The sequence below is a fragment of the Zingiber officinale genome, chromosome 7B, assembly GCF_018446385.1.
Source record: "Zingiber officinale cultivar Zhangliang chromosome 7B, Zo_v1.1, whole genome shotgun sequence".
Taxonomy (NCBI): Eukaryota; Viridiplantae; Streptophyta; class Magnoliopsida; order Zingiberales; family Zingiberaceae; genus Zingiber; species Zingiber officinale.
Window position 1 is genome coordinate 9,690,718 of NC_055999.1, and position 22,358 is coordinate 9,713,075.

The following is a 22,358-nucleotide window of genomic DNA, read 5'->3' on the forward strand; positions in this document are numbered from 1 at the left end:
CAATAATTAAGGCAGCAGAGCACAGGTTCATGCACCTGCATTACACAATACCCTTCGCTAGCTAATTATATGCATGCATCTATAGAAGCAGAGGCAGGCATGCATGCATGCCTCTACTTAATATGATTTAATATCATAATTAACCTGGCCTGCTTCTCCCATGTGATGATGCTTCATCTTCACAACTACGAGTTAAATGAATGATTAACATTACTTAATTCGTGAGCTCCTGCATTGCTTTTGGCAAACAAGAGATCATAGATTTATCGCTTGAAAATTAAGTGAAACATGTGAGTACACATAAACAAACTAATTAAGCTTGTCGTAATTCACAAAGGTTTAAATATAAAACTATTTGAAAGGAGAAGAAAGAGGAGAATTAACACATGCAAACAACAAAAATAATGAGAATTGATGAGGAGGATGCCCTTTTGAATCAATTCTTCTCGCATTGTTTGAGGCTGTTCTCGGCGGTGCGGGCCAGCGACTGGAGGTTGCAGCGGACGATGGTGTCGACGAAGACGCGCGTGTCGTCGGTGGTGTTCCCCGGCGGCACGTCCACCACGTACGATTCCACCACCACCGTGGCCGCCTCACCTTCCGGGTGAAGCGTGGTCACCGACCGGTAGTTGGCGAGGCGGTGCTCGCCGCCGACGACCCGGAAGCTGAGCACGTGCCGCTCGTCGTCGAGGATTTCCAGCCGCTCGCGGCTGGTGGCGGCGGGTAGCCCCGACACGAGGCGCAGCTCCCGCAGCGTGCCGACGGCGCCGTCGCCGTCGATCACGTCGCAGCTCTTCACGAAGTGCTTGTAGGCCTGCGGCTGGTCGAAGCGGCGGACGACGGACCAGACGGCGGCCAACGGGGCGGCGACGCGCTGGACGAGGGCGGAGCAGCACTGGTGGGGGCCCACGGGTGCGGTGTGATCGTGGTACCGCGAGTCGAAGCAGGGGACGACGTGGCCAGCGCAGCGGCCGTCGGCTGGCGAGAAGCTGGGCTTTCTTGCGCCCTCGATGCTGCGAGGGAAAGGGAAGGGCTTAGAGGATGTGTGGGGCATGGCGGAGAGCAGGAGGCGGTGGGCTTTGGCTGGGTGGTCGAGAGGAGGGAGGAGGAGAGGATTGGAGAAGGTGGACGCTGATAATGATATAGACATGAACAGTGCGTGTGAATTAATTGGGTGCAACTTTGACAATTTGATGAATTAATTAATATTGGGCACTACAATTTGTTTAATTTCCATTTGCCTGCGATTGCTGTGCAAATTGCGGTTTGTTTAAGCGCGGAGAGCGTAGCAGATAGCCAAGGAGCTTGGTTCGAGAGGCGTGAGCGGTTTTGGGGCTGAGATTCCAGTGGGCAGCAGCAGGTTGAGAGAGGGAAGGGAAATCACTGCAATATGGAGAAATTTCCCTTACTTTAGTCTCCCAGTTGTAGAGAGGTTCTTCTATCTTGGCCACCGTACGTGTTATGTAATCTTTAACATAGAGTCTCTCTATCAGGTACATGGTAGATATATTTATTTATTTATTATATATTTAACCTAACTATAAATAAATATCTTATTATGCAGCTTTTAATACATTGACATATATAATAAAGTGAGGGTGTTTGGTTCATGAAAGGGAATGAAAATATGAATGAGAATGATAGAAGTGGTGAATGGAGGGTTTTCAATGCCCACATTTTGTTAAGTAATGACTTATTCCTATATTTGGAGAATTGAATCCGTAGGATTCATCATCAATTCCCCAAAATAAACATCAATTTTCTATTCCTTTCATATTCCCTATTCCTATACCATCCAACCAAGCACCCCTTAAGTCATAGTTTTCTTCTCTCTTGATTTCCACATGGTATTAGAATCTTTAACTTCATGGTTTTAATAGTTTGATTGAAGAACTATTAATTACATCCACAACTTTCACATATCAAACTCTACAGTGAGTTTGTTGAGGGGATGCGTCCATATAGTTTTTCATCCTGAGCCTATTGATTGAGTTTCTTTTATTTTCGCATCAACTTGGTTTTGTTTACTGTTTAGTTATTCGTGAAAACTATTCGTTCTGTCACTATGAGTGGCCGTACAAATAATTCGCTTTAACCAATTAGTGTCCAACTGGATGAAAAAATTATTCATATTGGGGATATGTTATAAAAAACTTCTTGCGGGAAAAATCTATATGGGGATATATTTCAGGTGTGTAAGTTAAACCTATAAACAACAAAGCTACTGATTATGTAAAGTTGTTAGATGTTTGAGAGGTCGATATTGCGAAGATTATTATATGGATTAGTAATTCTGTTACACGCTCTATTGATGCTCAGTTGGCCAAATATAAAACTACCAAAGAGGTTTGTGATCATTTAGCAAGATTATACACAGTCTAATTTTACCTAACAATATCAATTGGAAGCAGATATTTGTGTACTTCGACAGAAAGATATGAGCGTCCAAGATTTTTATTTTACCATGTCAGAACTATGAGACCAGTTGGCACTCATAGAATCCTCAGAATTGTGAGCATTTCCAACTTATGTTACTCGTAGAGAAGAACAAAGTCTGGTCCAATTCTTGATAGCTCTTCGTGATGATTTTGAAGGATTACATGGGATAATTTTACATCATAGTCCTCTCCCTTCCATTAATTCAGTGGTACATGAATTGCTAGCTGAGGAGATTTTCCTTAAGTCTCAGATTGATAAGGAGAATATTGCACTGTTTACGTCATATGTTTTTGTAGCACCATAACAATCTCCACCTCATAACCAAAATAGGTCGACTTCAAAGGTTTCTAGTAATGAGTGTGCTTATTGCAAAGACAAGGGACATTGAAAGTCTTAGTGCCCATTATTATTAAACAAAGCTAAGTCATCACAGCAGTAGAAATGACCACCACAATAATAGTATCAGTAGCAACGACCTCAACAACCACCATTGCTACATCAAAATGCTTCATGGAAATATGACAATCAACTACAATCGTTGTGATATCTGTAAGTACCCCATGGTAGTTTTGATGTGGTCAACCAAGTTAAGTTAGGTTCTGTGTATTTAATCCTTGTGTCTAAGTATACAGAAGCTTAGGAATACAAGAAGTCGAGCGAAAGATGCAGCTAGCGAGAAGGATGACATGGGAAGGGAGTCGATGGGCTCGGTGCATCCAAAGGATGAGGTACTGTGGAAGAGTACACCGGCGAAATAGAAGGATGCACGCGACGATCCGAGGGATGAGAAGTCGGGGAGGAAAGCTGCTCGAGGAGAAGGTCGGAGTTAGATTCAGGTGAGCTTAACTCCGGTTAGCTGGAGCCTCACCCACGCAAAGAGATCATTTAAGGAGCTGATCTACCTTATGGAAAACTCCTTTGATGAATAGTGTGAAGGTGCCTTCCAAGTTATTGAAGGTGTCTTCTAGTGACTGTTAGTAAAGATAACGTTTTATCTTCGTAAGGATAAAACTTGCCTTGTTGGAGGTACCTTCCAACCTATTGAACGCGTCTTCCAACCTCGAATAGAATTTTTCAGGGGTTATAAAAAGATTCCTAGAGCTAAGAAATAGAACACAACTTGAACTACAACTCTTGTACTCTTTCCTAGTCTATTTCTTGAGCTGTCAACATCTGTAAGAGGCTTCTCCACTTGTAACAAAGGAGATCTTCTAGTGTCTTTCACTTCCTTGGATTAACAACCATCTATGTTGTAACCAAGTTAATTTCTAGCATTCTTATGTCTTTCTTTTAAGTTGTTTAGTTCAGTTTTATTATTGTTATTGTAAGTGCTACTAATCAAGTCCAAAGTATGATCGAACAAATTAATTTTATTTTATAGGCAATTTACCCCCCTCTTGCAGGCCCTGCTGCACCATCAATATCAACTACCTCAATCTACTAATGTTGTAGTTGCCCCCTCTTTAGATCCATATATGCTTGAGTAATTTTAACAGTTCCTTACATCACAACCCTCTGTCATGTCAGCTTTCTCTCATGTAAATTTGTCATCGTCTAGTATTTTAGGTATATCTTTATCCTTGTAGGTTTTGAACTATGGCGCCTCCCATCATATGTCACACAATTTATCATCTTTTATTTTTTTCTTCCAGTTCATCTATATTTATTGTGACTGTCGATGGTGTTGGACCACATTGGCCAGCTAGAATGGGGGTTGAATAGCCCTGTAAAATTAAAAACACAAACCCTTCTTGAACTTTCAACAGAACACTTGCATAGAATAAATTAAATAAACAGAAAGAAACTAAAAGAAGAGGCACAAGTATTTTTACATGGTTACAACCGGGGATGTTGTTAATTAATCCAAGGAATGAAACGCACACTAGAATGTCTCCTTCAGATGGAGAAGCCTCTTACAACATTTAAGCACAGAAAATAAAGAAGCTAAACTACAAATGAAGTGCACAAGTGTTGGAAATGTTAATTGCTTCTCTTGTTCAGCTTATTGGACCAAGGCTATATTTAGAGCCTTGGTCGGGGCGCCTGGAAGGGTTCCAGGTGCCTGGGAGGGGATAAAACTTTATCCCTACTCGCGTAGATCGCGTTGACCGCGATCTGGATAATCATCCAGGTCCGAGCACTCGGAAAGGTTTCGAGCGCCCCGGACTGGTTCGGGCGCTTGGAATGGTTTTGGGCACCCGGACCAGGAAAGTCAATAGAGTTGACTTTTTCTGGTCCGGACCCTCTGCTTTGGTTCAGCTCGCCTCAGTCCAGGTCTTCCGCTCCGGCTCCGCTTGCTTGGGTGATCTCGGCCATCCGGAATAGGGCTCACCCAAACCCAACTCCTGGCCTTCTCGAGCAGGCTTCCGCTCTGCCTTCTCGTCCCTCGGAATCATCGCGTGCTTTCTTCTCGTACGCCAGCGTACTCATCCGTAGCTCTTCATCCCTCGGTCACACCAAGTCCGTCGGCTCTCTCCAGTGTCGACCTTCTCGCTAGCTGCGTCTCTTGCTCCTCGAGCAATCTTCCGCTCCGGCTTCTCGTCCCTCGGAACCAGCGCACGCTTCCTTCTTGTCCGCCGGGGTACTCTTCCGCGGCACCTCGTCCCTCGGACGCACCGAGCCCATCGGTTCTCTCCCCGTGCCATCCTTCTCACTAGCCACGTTTTCCGCTTTACTTCCTGTGCTCCTAAGTTCCTGTACACTTAGACACATGGTTAAAACACCACAGGACATAACTTAACTTGTTGATCACACCAAAATAACCTGGGGTTCCAACAATCTTCCCCTTTTTGATGTGAGCAACCCAAGTTAAGCTAGGGTAAATAGACATAAATTAAGAGTAATAAAATTTTGCATTAAAGTGCAAAAAAGATAGAAAATTTGGTCTACCTCCCCCTAGACTTATACTTTTCCTTCTCCCCCTTTGATCACATAAAAAAATGGGGTTCCAAGAAAAAAATCTAAGGGTAAAACAAAGTATATTCATTTGAAAATAAGCGAAGTATATTTATTTGAAATACTTTGAAAAATACAAACCAATTAGAGCATGATTTTGAAAACAAATTTTTGATAGCTTTCTAAATCAATTTTGGGATCTTGAAAAAAATAGAGCATGCATTTTCAAGATTAACACAAATTGCATTTTAGATAAGCAATTTTTTTAAAATAAAAAACTTTTGTAGGCACGGATAACTCAAACGAAATTTTCATACTTTAATAATTGAAAAAAGAATAATACTGGCTTATTAAAAATTCGTTCTTAAGTTATTACAATTTCTTTAATATCATTATGGTATCTAAATTTTCATTTTAGTCTATCATAATTTCTCAAGTCAAAATTTTCAAATTTAAACCAGAAAATATTAAACATGCAGAAAGTTGTATTCTTCCCTTTATCATGTTATTTTCTATTATTAGTTTGTTGAAATTCTTTAATCGACAAGTTGTTGCATGAGTTTCCTTTAACTCACTATTCTTTAATAATTTTTTGGGGTTTAATTCACAAAATCCTTTCGAAAAAATAATTTCTAATTTGCAAAAAACTTTTGACAATATATTTTCTAATTCGAAAAATCTTTCGATAAGGTTTTGATTGAATTAATCAATTGGTCAGGAGGTGGAGGTCATACCTGACTTACCTTTTCGACTGTTAACTCTCCCCCTGTTGAGTTGTTTTCTTCCGACGTTGCTCCCCCTTCATTGATGCTCTCGATGCTCATTGAGGAAGAGCTGATTGCATCTTCTTGTAGATGCTCGGCGGTGAGAGATGTTTCAGCAATTTTCTCAGTTTCAGATTCTTCTGGAGATGGCTCAGTGCCCATTAATGAGTCGACTTTGACCTCAACTGGTTCTTAGTATAACTTCAAGAATTTTTCCCAAAGTTCTTTTGCGCTTTTGTATTTTTCGACTCTGTCGAGATCCTTGGCAGGTAGTACGCTTAAAAGACTGGACTCGGCCTTACCATTTGCCATAACATTGTTACGTTGCTCGTCAGTCCACTGATGCTTCTCAAGTTCTTCTCCTTCTTTGCTTTTGGGCACTTCAAAACTATATTTCATTATTAATAACATATTAAAGTCAGTTTTAAAATAAACCTGCATTCGTCGCTTCCAAAAATGAACTCCCCCTCGAAAGTTGGTGGGTAGATGTTAGCTCCGGCCATCTCGTTGCTTCAGTCAGCAATTAGTCCTTCTGAGGCGTCCTTGCTCTGATATCACTTGTTGGACCGCGTTGGCCAGCTAGAAGGGGGGTTGAATAGTCCTGCAAAATTAAAAACACAACCCTTCTCGGACTTTCAATAGAATACTTGCATAAAATAGATTAAATAAACAGAAAGAAATTAAAAGAAGAGGCACAAGTATTTTTACTTGGTTACAACCGGGAAGGTTGTTAATCCAAGGAATGAAACGCGCACTAGAATATCTCTTTCAGGCGGAGAAGCCTCTTACAGTATTTAAGCACAGAAAATAAAGAAGCTAAACTACAAATGAAGCACACAAGTGATGGAAATGCTAATTGCTTGTCTTGTTCAGCTTCTTGGACCAAGGCTATATTTATAGCCTTGGTTGAGGCACCTGGAAGGATTCCAGGCGCCTGAGAGGGGATAAAACTTTATCCCTACTCGCGTAGACCGCGTTCACCGTGATCTGGATAATCATCAAGGTCCGAGCGCCCGGAATGGTTACGGGCACCCGGACCAGGAAAGTCAATAGAATTGACTTTTTCTAGTCCGGACCCTCTGATCCGGTTCAGCTCGCCTCGGTCCAGGTCTTCCGCTCCAGCTCCGCTTGCTTGGGTGATCTTGGCCATCCGAAATAGGGCTCACCCGAACCCAACTTCCGGTCTTCTCGAGCAGGCTTCCGTTCCGGCTTCTCGTCCCTCAGAATCATCGCGTGCTTCCTTCTCATCCGCCAGAGTACTCATCTGCAGGTCTTCGTCCCTCGGTCGCACCGAGCCCGTCGGCTCTCTCCCGTGCCGACCTTCTCAATAGTTGCGTCTCTTGCTCCCTGAGCAATCTTCCGCTCCGGCTTCTCGTCCCTCGGAACTAGCGTATCCTTCCTTCTCATCCGCCGGGGTACTCTTCCCGGCACCTCGCCTCTCGGATGCACCGAGCCTGTCGGCTCTCTCCCCGTGTCGTCCTTCTCGCTAGCCACGTCTTCCACTCGACTTCCTGTGCTCCTAAGTTCCTGCACACTTAGACACAAGGTTAAAACACAATAGAACCTAACTTAACTTGTTGATCACACCAAAACAACCTGGAGTTCCAACAGATGGTACTCCTATATCATTAGTAGGTATTGGTTCAATTGTTATGTTTTATTTATCTCTTAATGATATTTATTATATTCCGAGTCTTATTTTAAATCTTATTTCTGTCAGTCAATTATGTGAGTTTGGATATTTAGTCTTTTTTTTCTTCATCCAATTGTTATGTTTAAGACCCACAATCTTAGAGGCTAATTAGGACAGATTGTAAGTAAGGAGGACTCTATATTTTGAATCAATTTAAAGTACCAGAAGTTATAACTTTGAGTGTGGATTTATCATCTTTTTGTTTGAGCCATTCATCTTCTATTTTTTATTTGTAGCATTCTCGTTTAGGTCATGTTTCAGTATCTCATTTACAGTTTTTAGCTTCTATAGGAGTATTAGGACCTTTAAAAAGTTGTGATATTTTTAATTGTAGTAGTTGTAAACTGGCCAAATTTTCTGCCTTATTATTTTATAAAAGTCTTTCTTTTTCTTTAGTTCCATTTAATTTTATACATTTTGATGTGTGAGGATCCTCTCCTATTTCTACCAGGGGGTTAAGATATTATGTTTCATTTATTAATAATTGAACTTGTTACTCTAGGGTCTATCTTATGAAAACTAAACATTCCGGTGTCATAAAATTCTTTTGTTATGATTTAGAGGGTGAATACACTCCTAATGATTTTTCATATTTACTTACTTTTGATGGTATTATTCATCAAATCTCGTGTACAGATACTCTTAACCATAATGGTGTGACTGAATGAAAACATAGATATCTTATTGAAATAATCCGTTCATTTTTCCTAGTACCTTTTGGGGGAAGCAATCCTTATTGCTGCTCATGTAAATAATAGAATTCTAACCTCTCACAATTCAGGCTTGTCACCTTTTGAAAAATTGCATAGGCATGCTCTTGCCTATTCTTCTTTAAGTATTTTTGGTTGTACTTGCTTCGTCCTTCGTCCACATATCGAGCATAATAAATTAGCCCCTCAGTCTACTTTGTGTGCCTTCTGGGGTCATAGTGTTGGTAAAAATGATATTGTTTCTTTAATCTTGTTAGTCAAAAATTGTATGTCTCTCGTCATGTTATGTTTCTTGAGTATATTCCATTTTTTATATTCCATCTAATTCACAAAATATGACAAAGTCAAATTTGTTTTGCATTGATCCTTTCAATACTAACACTAAGAAAGTTTCACCTACAACCCCTACTGGTAGTTCAAACGAATCTGGTACTTTGGTTCCCAAGATACCCGCTCCACGCGCTCCTCTTTTTGCCACTACCCAATCATCTCCTGAGATTACGAATGATCCTTCTCTCCATCATTGTCAATCCACTCTTGTTCATAAGTATACTAAACTACCTGATTTTACTTATTCTTGTTATTCTTATTCTTTTACTTCATTTGTTACATTCGTTCATTGTCTTTTTGAGCCTATATCCTATAGAGAAGTTGTTCATAATTCACTTTGATAGAATGCTATAGGTGAGGAACTAACTGTTTTATTTTAGACTTATACATGAGATTTGGTACTATTGCCACTAGAAAAATACATCATTGGTTCTTGTTTGGTATATAAGATCAAAACTAAATCTAATTGGATCTATCAAACAATACAAAGCTCATCTTGTTGTTAAAGGTTATTCTCAAGAGTGTGATATGGATTATAAGAAAACATTTGTCCCTGTTGCAAAAATGATGACTGTTCATACTCTAATTGTTGTTGGTTCTGTTTGTCGATGGAGAATATCTCAAATGGATGCCAAGAATGCATTTTTAAATGGTGATCTTCATGATGAATTTTATATGACACCTCCTCCTAGTGTTTCACACCAACCTAGTGAAGTTTGTAGGCTTCGTAAAATATTTTATGGTCTCAAATAAATACCTCGTGCTTGGTTTGAGAAGTTAACTATAGTGATTACTTCGCTTGGTTTTCATCCTAGTAATCATGATTCAACATTGTTTGTGAGATGTACAAGTCCAGGTCGTATTCTTTTATCATTATATGTTGTTGACATGATTATTACTGATGATGATTATGATAGAATTGTTTACTTGAAGTTTGAGTTGGCTCATTTGTTTTGCTATGAAAGACTTGGGTATACTACGCTGTTGGGATGTATACTATAAGCCTAGCTTTTATATGAACATCTATTTTTTGAGATATTTTGAAATGAGAATCACTTTGGTCAAATGTTACATTTTATATTTATTTATATGTTAATGCAGTTGTCCATTTAATTTAACATGGTGTGTGGTGTCATACAGAAGATCATGTTATCAGTTCCTTATAAATTATAAATAGTAGCTCACAACCGAGATGGATAGGAACAAACCATTGGAACAGTTGTAGTGTAATTTGGTATTAGTCTGTCTTGACTATAAAATTACACTAGTACACTATGTGTGTATTGAGCAGGACTATTTGAGGTTGTTCGATTTATACTGACTATATAAAAGAACAGAACCTCTGTTATTATGGATATACATACTCTTAATCACAATATAATAACAAGCACATATACTTAGTATTTATTCCTTTGACTTATCAATGGGTGAGATTTATTCGTTAAATCAATAGGCCTGATAGTTGGGAGATAGTACCATTTATATGGTGTGTTGTTGATTATAAAAGGAAACTGTGTCCTATTTATTTAGGTTGATAATGTCCCCTTGAGGAGCTCATAAGGATTATCATGTAAACCCTGCAGGTGGACTTAGTCCGACATGATAATAAAGTTGAGTGGCACTACTCTTGGAATCAGATGTTAATTAATTGGGTTGTCAGTAACTCAATTAATTAACGAACATACGATATCTTAAATATAGGGAGATTAATGCACTCATAATAAGAAGGAGCTCATATTGTAATATGAGATTGGTACGATAGTTCAATAATAACCTTTTAGTGGTATGGATTATTATTGATGGACTTGAGTTGGGTGTTCGGGATGAACACAAGAAGCCCAAGCCCATCAGGAGGCCTAAACCAATTCCTCCTCTAGGTCTCTGTTGTAGCCTCTATATAAAGCCTCGCATCCGCCCATCCATAACTTGGTTTGGTTTAACTGGATTTGATTTAACTTGGTTTAGTTTAACTTAACTTGGTTTGGTTTCACTTAACTTGGTTTGGTTTAACTTAACTTGGTTTGGTTTAACTTGGTTATAGAAAGAGAGATTTTTTTTCTAAACAGAATTCGGTTATAGAAAGAGAGATTTTTCTAAACAAAATTATGTTATTTTTTCTTTCTTTGTAACCGACGGCAAGCCTATAAAAAGGAATAGGTGGTGGCTCCTAAAACCTAATTTTCTAATTCTCCACAATCCTCTTCTCTCCTTGTGGTCGGCGCCCCTCTTCCCTTGCTAGGGCCGACGCCCCTCCTCACCTTGCTAGGGCCGCCCCTCCTCACCTTGCAAGGGTCGCCCCCCTCCTCTCCTTGCTTAGAGCTGACGCCCCCCTTCCTCTCCTAGCTAGGGCCAGTGCCCCTTCCTAGCAATCCATTGGTGGCTGACGGCTTGAAGAAGAGGAAGAAGATTAGAAAGTGCCCCATCCTAGAGCCTCCTTTTGTAGCCAGCAGTTTGGAAACTGAGAAGAGAAGGAGGGTGGTGTTGTCTTGGTAGATCGTCATCCACACAACGTCTAAGAAGAGGAGAGGAATACAGCAGAAGATCAAGAGGTCTTTAGCTAGAAAGGAAAGGTACAACTAGTTCTTTAATTCCACTGCGTAATTAGTCGAGTTTTCTTTGTATCGATTTTGAATACCAACATAAGAGGCCAGCGATTTTGTACTTCGATCAAGGTGTGCTTTGATCCGTCAAGAACTTGCTTGATTGATCAAACACATGTTCGATCGAACATGCGGGTTGCTAAAAATAGTTCTATACTTGTACAATTTTTGTACCGGGAAATTAAAACAGAACGGAATTCCAGCGCCCTTCAAGTGGTATCAGAGCATGGTTTCTGATTCTGTATGATTGGTTTTTGGTTAAATTATGCACTGCTTGTATACAAATTTAGGTCGGATAATAGTAGGATGTGCAAGATAGATTAACTCTGTGGTTGCAGGCGTCCTAAGTCCAACTATTATGGCTTTGTGTGTTTGTGTATGATTTGAACCCTCGGGCATGTCGAGGTTGTTGTGTGTGCATGATTGTAATAATTAAATATGGCCGGTTGCCATATTATTATTATTATTTACATTGTTTTCGATCTAGATTACATGTAAATTCCTTTGTGGAATATATAATCGATAAATGTAATTTTTTTTTTGTTGTGGCTTGTATCCTTGCTATGCATGATGCTATTTTGAGGACTAGAGGCGCGACGGAGAAGGAAGCGAGATAGACGCGACAGCTTGGCACATTGGCGGCATATTGGAGGACAGAGATGGATGAGGCACATATTGGAATACATCGATGGATGAGGCCATAATAGTTGGAAATTTTATTTTCATATTTATTGCCTTTATATGCTATTTTATGTGTTGTGATGCTATGTGTTGTGATGTAATGTGCTGTGATGTGTATGCATGTTAAAAAATCCTCAATTTAAATAACTAAGTGGGAGAGGGATTATTTAAATTCCATGGTCTCCATTACTGATTTGTAGGTGATGCATTCGTCGCCAATATTTATGATACGCTAAAAAACCTTGCAAATTACGATATGCTTGAGAATATATTTAGCGATGATTTTGAAAAATTCGCCGCTAATGTAATGGGATTAGCGAACGATTTTTTGAAAAATTCGTCGCTAATGGCACTTGTTAGCGACGAATTGTCCAAATTCATCGCTAACATTATATTTTTTTTTAAAAAAAATATTTATTTACTTTCATATCTTTTATACATTTATACAACTCACAAACTATCCTATATATAATTTTACAACTCACAAACATAAACATCACAAGCAATATAAAGTTCACAACTTTAACAACAAGTTCATAACATAAACATTAACAAGTTCACACCTCTAACAACAAGTAATAACAAATAAAGTTCATAACATCAAGTTCACAAATAAAATTCACAACATGAAGTCCACGACAACAAATAAGGTCAAGGAGGAGGGGGTGGAGTTGAAGATGAATCATGGATCAAGGAATCTAATTCTCTAGGTGCCAACTGGTTCAGAATTTGTTTAAACAAATCTTGTTTTGATCTCATTGATTCCAACTAATCTTTGGTGCTTGTTAACTGCTCAAGGCGCTTGCTAATTGAACTCAAATGTTTGCTAACTCTTGTTCTGTGCCTTCTAGTCATTACTCGGTGGATTCAAGTTTTTCTCACAATGCTGCATTAGTTGGTCTAGATGAGGTGACATATGAATAATTGGATCTAACTGGCTTTAGCCCACTTCCAAGTCTTCTAATGTATCTAGAACGAGTATTGAGGACCTGATGTAGCTTAACAATAAAAATACCAAGTTATGAAAATTCAAACAAGGATCAGAGTCTATATTGATAAAATTGTACCAAACATGACAAGCAGATGACATAACAAGTATCGCTGACCTGATCACAAACTGTATCCGTAATTTGGACTGCATTAATGACATTTTCTATATTTTTTATGTTTGAACATAATTATCACGCAATCTTACCATATCATTCTAGAAATAACAAACATATTAAAAATATTATAAAATTTAATTATACACGGTTAAGAATAAATTCACTAAAAAGGTCATAACATGCGTATGCAGTTTCAACACTCCCTCTAATCCACCCTTTTGATGAGCTATAATGAGTTTTATTAAAGATAGTAATCCGATGTTTTCTCTATGACTGATCGGTTTGAAAAAAAAATAATGTGTTCATATTTTAATCAATAAACAATAACAATATACGATAGCTATAAAATTAGTACTTACACCATTGTAACTATATTGAATAAATGATTTTGAACCTCCGTGATGATTAAATGGAAATTTCCCTCAATTTTTAGCATTTGTTGTAGATTATTTCTATAACACAAATTTTTGTATAAATAAAATATTAGTTACAGAACAAATAGTTAAATTTTAATATAAAAAAGATATTTATTATAGAATGAGTTACCTTGAATTACTTATACTTACTAATAATTGATCGTATATTATCTTTTTATTATCCGCAGGGACATGCTTCCAACTCTTAGCTTGTAAGGGAGCAAACTTCTCCACTGAAAGACCAATCTTGGTCATAAATGAAGCTACATTTGGGCCAAGATGACCATTTCTCTGATGAAAAGTAACTGATAATTTACCCCATTCATTGATTTGATGTTGCAGTCGATCGAAATGTATGCCACATGTCACCCTACATAGTGGCCAGCCTATAAATGTAAAAGTGTTAACAATTAAAAAAAGAAATACTTAAATAAATAGCTGACTAAATAAAACTTTTGTAATGTAAATACAAAACAACTAACCACTAGGAGAACTATTTGTTGGACTGTGAGCACGTGAGATGGGGGATGTGAATCACGTGATTTTGAAATCATTCTTTTCTTTTTGAAATACCAAATTCGCAACGAAAATAAAACTAAGGTTAAAGAAGAAAGATGAAAACATAAAGGCACGCACTAACATAATTAATTTTTTACTTGGTTCGGAGCCTTCGACGACTCCTACTCCAAGGCTCACACTCGTTGAGAACTTTAGTTGGATAATCCACTAATAGTTCGAATATTATAGAATTGAAGTACAAGTGATATATAAGAACTATAAAGAAAAGTTATCGACGACAAAGAAAAACAACAGAACTTGATCGCTAGTTGTCGAAGGAGAGTTATAGTGTCATAGGAGCCTTTTCGGAGCAGCGTGTGTAACACCCACGAATTATTTAAGCTATACGGAGCAGCGTGTGTAACACCCATGAATTATTTAAGCTATACATATGGGTATTCTAGTTTAGAATAAAAGGGAAATGGAAATAGAACCAAAAAGAAATAAAAAGAAAGAGAAGTTAAGGTTTGAACCTTGAACCTCTCACAATAAATTAAGCTAAATTGGGGTATGATAACCAATAGAATTATGAATGATATATGAATAACAAGGAATGGAAATTGTAGTTAAAGGTAAGAGTATGATTAAGTAAGGGAGCAAGAGAAAATCAAGTAGCTTTCCTCCTCTTCCTCTTGGTTAAGAGAAGAAGCAAGCAAAAGGACAAATTGTCTTTTTCTTCTTCCTCTTACCATTTTCGTGGGAATGAAGAGAGTGAGGGAATAGAGGAGTCAAGGGGATGAATTGAGACATTATCCTTTCTTTTTACTTCCTCATTAAGGATAAATAGGAATAAGAGAAGAGAAGGGAAAGAAATGTTGGCTACTTCTTCCTCCTTCTTCTTCCTCCTCCTTCTTTCTCCTTGTTCCTCCACTGAGACCTAGAGCTCCTCCCTCTCCCATTTTCGAATCCAAGATAAGTTTTCTCCCTAAGAAAACTAATTCACAAGAAGGAGACCTCAAGATCTACTCCTTACAAGCAAGAGAAGAAAAATGGAGAACTAGGAAGAGAAGCTTCTTCTTCCTCTTCACAAGAGTACTTTCTCTTAACTAAGCAACAAGTTGTGAGTATCCCCTCACCTGTGGTACAAGTTGTTCATATATCTTCCATGAGTTTAGATTGTGTAAAATAAAAACCTAAGGTTCTTCTTGAAACTTTCGGTCATGGTAAGATTAAAGGCTTAGGAAAGCTTAAAACCAAATCTAATGTGCTCATGGTTTTCTTTATGATATGATATGAAGTTCTTATGCTTATATGTTGTTAAAAACCTAAACACCTCCACTTAGGGTTTCAGCCATGGTGAGATTAAAGGCTTGGGAAAGCTTAAAACTAAATCTAATATGCTCATGGTTTTCTTTATGATATGATATGAAGTTCTTATGCTTATAAGTTGTTAAAACCTAGATAATATTCTCATGGTTTTCTTTATGATATGATATGAAGTTCTTATGAAGTTCTTATGCTTATATGTTATTAAAAACCTAGACACCTTCACTTAGGGTTTCGGCTATGGTGAGATTAAAGGCTTGGGAAAGCTTAAACCAAATCTAATATGCCCATGATTTTCTTTATAATATGATATGAAGTTCTTATGCTTATATGTTGTTAAAACCTAGATAATATTCTCATGGTTTTCTTTATGATATGATATGAAGTTCTTATGCTCATATGTTGTTAAAACCTAGATAATATGCTCATGGCTTTTCTTTATAATATGATATGAAGTTCTTATACTTACATGTTGCCTAAAAACCTAGATGCCTTCACTTAGGGTTTCGACCATGATGGAATTTAAGGGCCTAAGAAAGCTTGAAACCAAATCTAACATGCTTATGCTTTTCCTTATGATATGATAAGAAGTTAGCTTGGTGTCCTTATGCTTGTAGGTTGCTTAGACTTAGTTTCATGCTCCTTAAAGTTTCGGCCACAGTCAATTAAAGGACCTAGAAAGTTTGGAACCTAAACTAAATATGCTCATGATGTTCCTTATGGTATATGATATGAAATTGGTTTAGGGTTTACATGCTTTTATGTTGCTTGTAACCTAGAAACATGCCTAACAAGTTTCGGCGACAACAAGTTAAAAGACCTAGGAAGCTTGGAACCTAAACTAAATATGCTCATGATGTTCCTTATGGTATATGATATGAAATTGGTTTAGGGTTTACATGATTTTATGTTGCTTGTAACCTAGAAACATGCCTAACAAGTTTCATCCACAACAAGTTAAAAGACCTAGGAAACTTGGAACCTAAACTAAATATGCTCATGATGTTCCTTATGGTATATGATATGAAATTGGTTTAGGGTTTACATGCTTGTATGTTGCTTATAACCTAGATCCATGCTTGGCAAGTTTCGGCCATGATAGGATTAAAAGACTAAGGAAGCTTAGAACCTAAACTAAACATGCTTATGATGTTCTTATGATAAGTGTTATGAAGTTGGTTTAGGGTTATATGCTTTTATGTTGCTTGTAACCTAGGGAAATCCCTTGCATGTTTTCGGCCACTATATGGAATTAGGGTTGGGGACCCAATTATGATTCACTATATGTTCACATGCTATGATATGAATTAAGAGATGCTAGTTAATGTTTTCCATGCATGATTATGTTGCCCTATGATATGTTTCATGCTTACTTATTTATGCTTATGAATCATGTATGATGATGACTTTATGATGGGCTATATGCTCAAGTATGCATGCTTTATGATATGACAAGTAAAGGCCTAAGAGATGCTTCCCTTTTTGTTGGGACTAAGAGCACTCTTTATGATATGACAAGTAAAGGCATAAGAGATGCTTCCCTTTTTTGGACTAAGAGCACTTTTCATGATATGATAAGTAAAGACCTAAGAGTTGCTTCCCTATTAAATGGAACTAAGAGCACTCTTCATGAAATGATAAGTACTATGACATGCTATTTTACTTTGTATGACTTGTACTAAGGGTGAGCTCCATAAGCGCCCCTAGGCCGACGGTCTATGAACGAGTCTAGTAAAAGGGATGAGCTCCTACGTGCCCCTAGGTTGATGGTCTATGAAACGGGCCTAGTTCCTAGTAGGTTCAAGATTTACTACCTTGGATCTATTTAGGATGCGCGTATTTATATATGTATGTGGTACAAGCCGGGCCCTCATGTTGAGATTATGTTTAAGTATTATATGATATGTTTTCTTTAAAAGACATCTTGCACATAACATGATGCATGTTTTTGAAAGACATCTTGCATACACTTATATGATATGATAAATTATGATATGATATGTGATGATATGATATGTTATGAGATAATATAGCATGATGTTTCTTTATGAGATGATATGATATGATGCTCTTTTATTTTATGAGATGATATAGCATGATGTTTCTTTATGAGATGATATGATATGATGCTCCTTTATTTTATGAGATGATATAGCATGATGTTTCTTTATGATATGATATGATAAGATGCTCCTTTATTTTATGAGATGATATAGCATGATGCTTCTTTATGACATGATATGATATGATGCTATTTTACTTTATGATATGATATGTTAGGATGCTCTTTTACATGATATGATGTTTAGATGATTATGTTTCCATGCTATATGCTTATATGATTATGCTATGATATACGGTTTTTGTGAGTAGGAAAGGATCTCAGTAAGTCTATGTGCTTATAGTTACTTTCCTTGTACCGCAGATAAAGGCAAAGGATGGGTGAACTAAGGGAGCAGCAGGAGAGGCAAGAGATGTGTGTGGTAGTGGCTCGGCTAAGGAAAAGACCTGCTTATATAGATTTATGCATGATATGAACCATGTCTATCTTATGTTAATGATTTGCATGATTACTTGACACTTGTTCATGTTTATGATAGAAAATTTATTTCATGACCTCATTCACTGAGAGGTATACAAGAATATATAAATAAGTACTTCCGCTGTTTTAGAAAAGAAATTTTAATATGTACGTATGTTCCCGTACAGTAACCCCGCCCTACTAGCAGGAAGGGCGGGCGTTACAGCGTGCAAGAACGAAAGTCAGAGTACTTGTTGGTCTGAAGCTGCTGGTCGAACCCTCCTTTTATAACCCTATCCAGGCGCCTAGATCCCCTCCTAAGCACCTGGACTGTGCTAACATTGTGAGCTCTCGTCGAAATTTTATCCTTGAAGTTTATCCATGTCCGGGCGCCTGGACCCTCTCTGGGCGCTTGAACCGTTGGCATGGGTCAGCTAGTCGTCATGCTCCAACTCAGCATGAAGATGATTTTTCACTTGTCCAAGCACCTGGAGCAACTCCGGGCACCTAGACTATCCAAATGTCTGGCCAGGCACCCAACTAGGGCGCTCTTTCATCAGTACTAACCTGGGCACCCAGAACAACTCCGGGCGCTTGGATGTCCAAGCGCCTGGACAAGCTTCAGGGGCTTGGAGCCTTGTTTTTCCAACCATCTCTTGCTTTCAATCACTCACACCACTGAGTTAGAAAGACAAGTAATAATATATAAAATAATGTAAATTTTGATAGTGTTCAGACTATTTGGTTCTGACTTTGAGTTTCACTGAAACTCTTAGTCGGACTGACGCCTACTGTTCCCTCAATTGGGAACACGTTCTCACTGGATCTCTGCTCAAGTTTCTTACCTCTACTTACTAATTGCAGACTTCCTTGATGTCAGGTCCTTTAATCCACTAGGACTTTATACCAGATCTCAACTAATCTAGACTTTAATCAGTTATCAATCCAACTGGACTTTCTTCTGTCAGATTTTAACCAATCTAGACTTCGTGCCAGCTATCAACCAAGCTGCTTGGTATTTTGGTCCTCTAGACTCATCAAGTGATAAATCGATTTAGAGCGATAGAGGGGGGGGGTGAATATCACGTCTTTTTAAAACTTTTCTTTATCTTTTAAATCAAAGTCGTGCACAGCAGAAAGTAAAAGGGAGATAGATTGTTTACTTCATTCGGAGCCTAGTTCGACTCCTACTCGAAGGCCCGCGGTCCTTGACCGCACCGACGGGCAAAGCACTAAAATCCTTCTTTCCGAAATCCTTCGGAAAGAAGCAGATCGTACAGATACAAAGATATAAGATAGTAACAACCCTACTATCTTATATGAATTTAAGTGCAATACAAAATATACCGACAGTAGTAAATGAAGGTTGAGGCTCGGTCGGTGCTTTTGGACCAAGTAGCTTGCTGAGCTGATAAAGACTTGTAGCACGAGTAGCAAGGCAGAAATGAACTTGAGTCAATCAGAATTTTCCTTGTGAGCTTCTAACTTCGAGCACTTTTATAGGTGTACTGGAGGTTCGATCGACCAATCCCACTGTTTGGTCGACCGATCCCACTGTTCGATCGACCGATCCCACTGTTCGGTCGACCGAACCCACTCCCTTCCTTCCTGGCTGAAGTCCGAAGCTGGCTCGATCTTTTGCATTTACTGGTCTTTAATGGTTCGGTCGACCGAACCATCTTTTCGGTCGATCGAACAAGCCTTTTCCTTGTTCGTCAAAATCTGCAAGAGATCCTCTTTTAATGCTGTTTAATGCTGATTGGATCGGTCGACCGATCCCTGGTTCGGTCGACCGATCAAGCTTCGATCGGACTGTGCTTCGCTTTGGTCTGAACTGATCTCTGGTCTGAGTCAAGCTGGTTCGGTCGACCGATCCTCCTGTTTGGTCGATCGATCAGGCCGAATCTGCAAAACAGAGTTAAACAATATTCCTGCAAAACAAAGGTTAGCATAGTAATATAATGCATGAGTAATATAGACAGTAGAACTGTCTTGATCTCAACTTGGAAATCTTCCCGGTTTCTTCAGTTGGATCAGCGACCTAAGGTTGTTCCCTTTAGGAACCCGACCTCACTATCGCTCCTCCAGTTGCATACCTCAACTTACCTGCCAAACATTGGTCCTCCAGACCTGTTTGGACTTTTGCCTGCTCAGTGTCTGATCGCCCGATCCACTAAGACTTTTCCTGCAATACTACATTAGCCAACAACAATCACTACAACAAAAACTGCAAACGACAACGGATATTATCTGTTGTCGTAGGGTCAAAAAACCGTTGTAACTGAGGGCGTTGTAGAATGCATTGCCCTACGACAATGGTTTTGAATCCGTTGTCTTTGTAGATTTGACAACGGTTTTTATCCGTTGTTGTTTATATGCCCAAAACTTGGCTACGAAGGATACGACAACGTTTTAAAACCGTTGTGGTAGATAATTTCAACAACAGAAATAAACCGTTTTGGTAGACATTTTTTACAATAGATATAAACTACTGTGGTAGATAATATTTGACAAATTTTATTTTTTTTACAAAAGTTTTAATATATTTTACAATGGATAAAACCGTTGTCTTTTATCACTTTTTACAAAAAAAAAAAATCGTTGTGGTTTACCTAATTTTTACAACATTTTTAACTGTTGTCTTTAATGTTCATTAATACCAAACAACCAATCTTATTTTACTATAAGCAAACCACCAATACAAAACTAAATATTTACTACATTAAATTCAAAATAAGCATCCATATATAATTCATCTTGTAGCCACATATACAAAAATATACAAAATGAGTTGTTACTCATCAAAATACAAAAGTTTTCCATTACTGTTCTCCATATACATTAAATCACATGTTTTCCATTTGTTGTTCTCCATATGGCTGTTAATTTACAAATTAGCAAGGCAAGCTACATCCTAACAAAGCTTACTTCTTGCATAAAAAAAACTCAAGTCTCACGAATTGCCCGACCTGTAAGAGAAAATTTTAACAAAACTTATCAAATTTCAGAATTCCAAAAGGAAAATGTAATTAACCAATCTGTAGTGCATAGAAGGCAAAAACAAACCAAATGAAGGAAACAAAAAGAGGTGTTTATTAGATAATAACAGTACATGGAATCTACTAGGAGCAGTGATACCTAGCTTAGCATAGTTTACTAAATAATTAGCACTGCATGCAGCTAACATTATTTAAGTAAACTATCATCCAAGATCAATAGAATCCATGCAAAGCGCATTACATCCATTAACATCTTGAAACAAAATATTCATGCAATTTTTTGTGCCATTTTCCAGACTGCATTACCTTTGAGTATTTGGTAGGCACAATATGTTTTTCCATTTTGCAAGTAACAAGTTACCAGGAGCTGCAAATTGATCTGCAATAAACAGACCCATCATAAAAGCATAAGTGAAAGTAAAAAACATGGCTTCAAAATCTTCCAATTAAAACTTGAACCAAAAGAATTGGATCATCATGATGAGTTATGTTAGGGTGAATTGTTTGTAGAGCTAAAACAACCAAAAATTCCTCAAAATAGAAATCACATACGCACAACTTTAATAATTACATAGGACACCTAAAAGAACCAAAGTGTCAATCAAATAAGTGTAGATTAAGAGCTATAACATTCACTACATTCCAGCTGGAAAAAAAGATTTTTCATTCCTGATCCGGTGGTAAGGACGGGGGACCCTCATGGGCGGAGGGTCAAAGGCACGTGAAGTTCAACCCCAAGTTCGCGCCGAACAGAAGCATGCTGAGCCGAACGGAAGCATGCCGGGCCGGCTGAGCCGAACGGAAGCATGCTGAGCCGAACGGAAGCATGCCGAGCCGGACGGAAGCATGCCGAGCCGAACGGAAGCATGCTGAGCCGAACGGCCGAACGGAAGCATGCTGAGCAGTTTGCCCGCTCGGCCAGGATGTCAGGCTATGAGAGCCAAGCACGCGACGACCCTGAACCTTCCCGGATGGGCGAACACCTACGCCAGATGAAAGGCGAATGTTCTGGCTGAGCGGCTTGATGGTTGATCCGGGAAGAGGAAGTCAAAAGACATGGGACAGTAGGGACGTCATCTTAGTAACTCCTGTTGCTGACAATAGGCATGTTCGAGGACTAGGCCATACTCCGTATCGTACGACAAAGGATTCGGCTGTCCCATCAAAGAGACGCTCAGACTGTAACAGTATGGCGTTAGACATGCTCTTCTGAAAAGCCCATGCTGCGGTATGGTATAGGACACGTGTGCACCTCGGTTTGTATGCACCAAGCTCCCGTAGCCCTATATAAGGGTCCTCACACTTCGCCGGAGGTACGCCTTCTCTGATATTGGGAGCCACTTCTTTGCTGTCCGCTTGCCTGACTTGAGCGTCGGAGGG

At 38.7% G+C, this 22,358-nt stretch overlaps 1 protein-coding gene across 1 annotated transcript; it reads right to left on the reverse strand.

Moving 5' to 3' along the window:
* Positions 1 to 275: 275 nt before the first annotated feature.
* LOC122003557 (abscisic acid receptor PYL4-like) lies at positions 276 to 1,090 on the reverse strand. The gene has a single exon (XM_042558656.1). It carries the CDS (start codon positions 1,052 to 1,054, stop codon positions 437 to 439), a length of 618 nt encoding a protein of 205 aa, XP_042414590.1. The 5' UTR covers positions 1,055 to 1,090; the 3' UTR covers positions 276 to 436.
* Between the last annotated feature and the right edge of the window lie 21,268 nt (positions 1,091 to 22,358).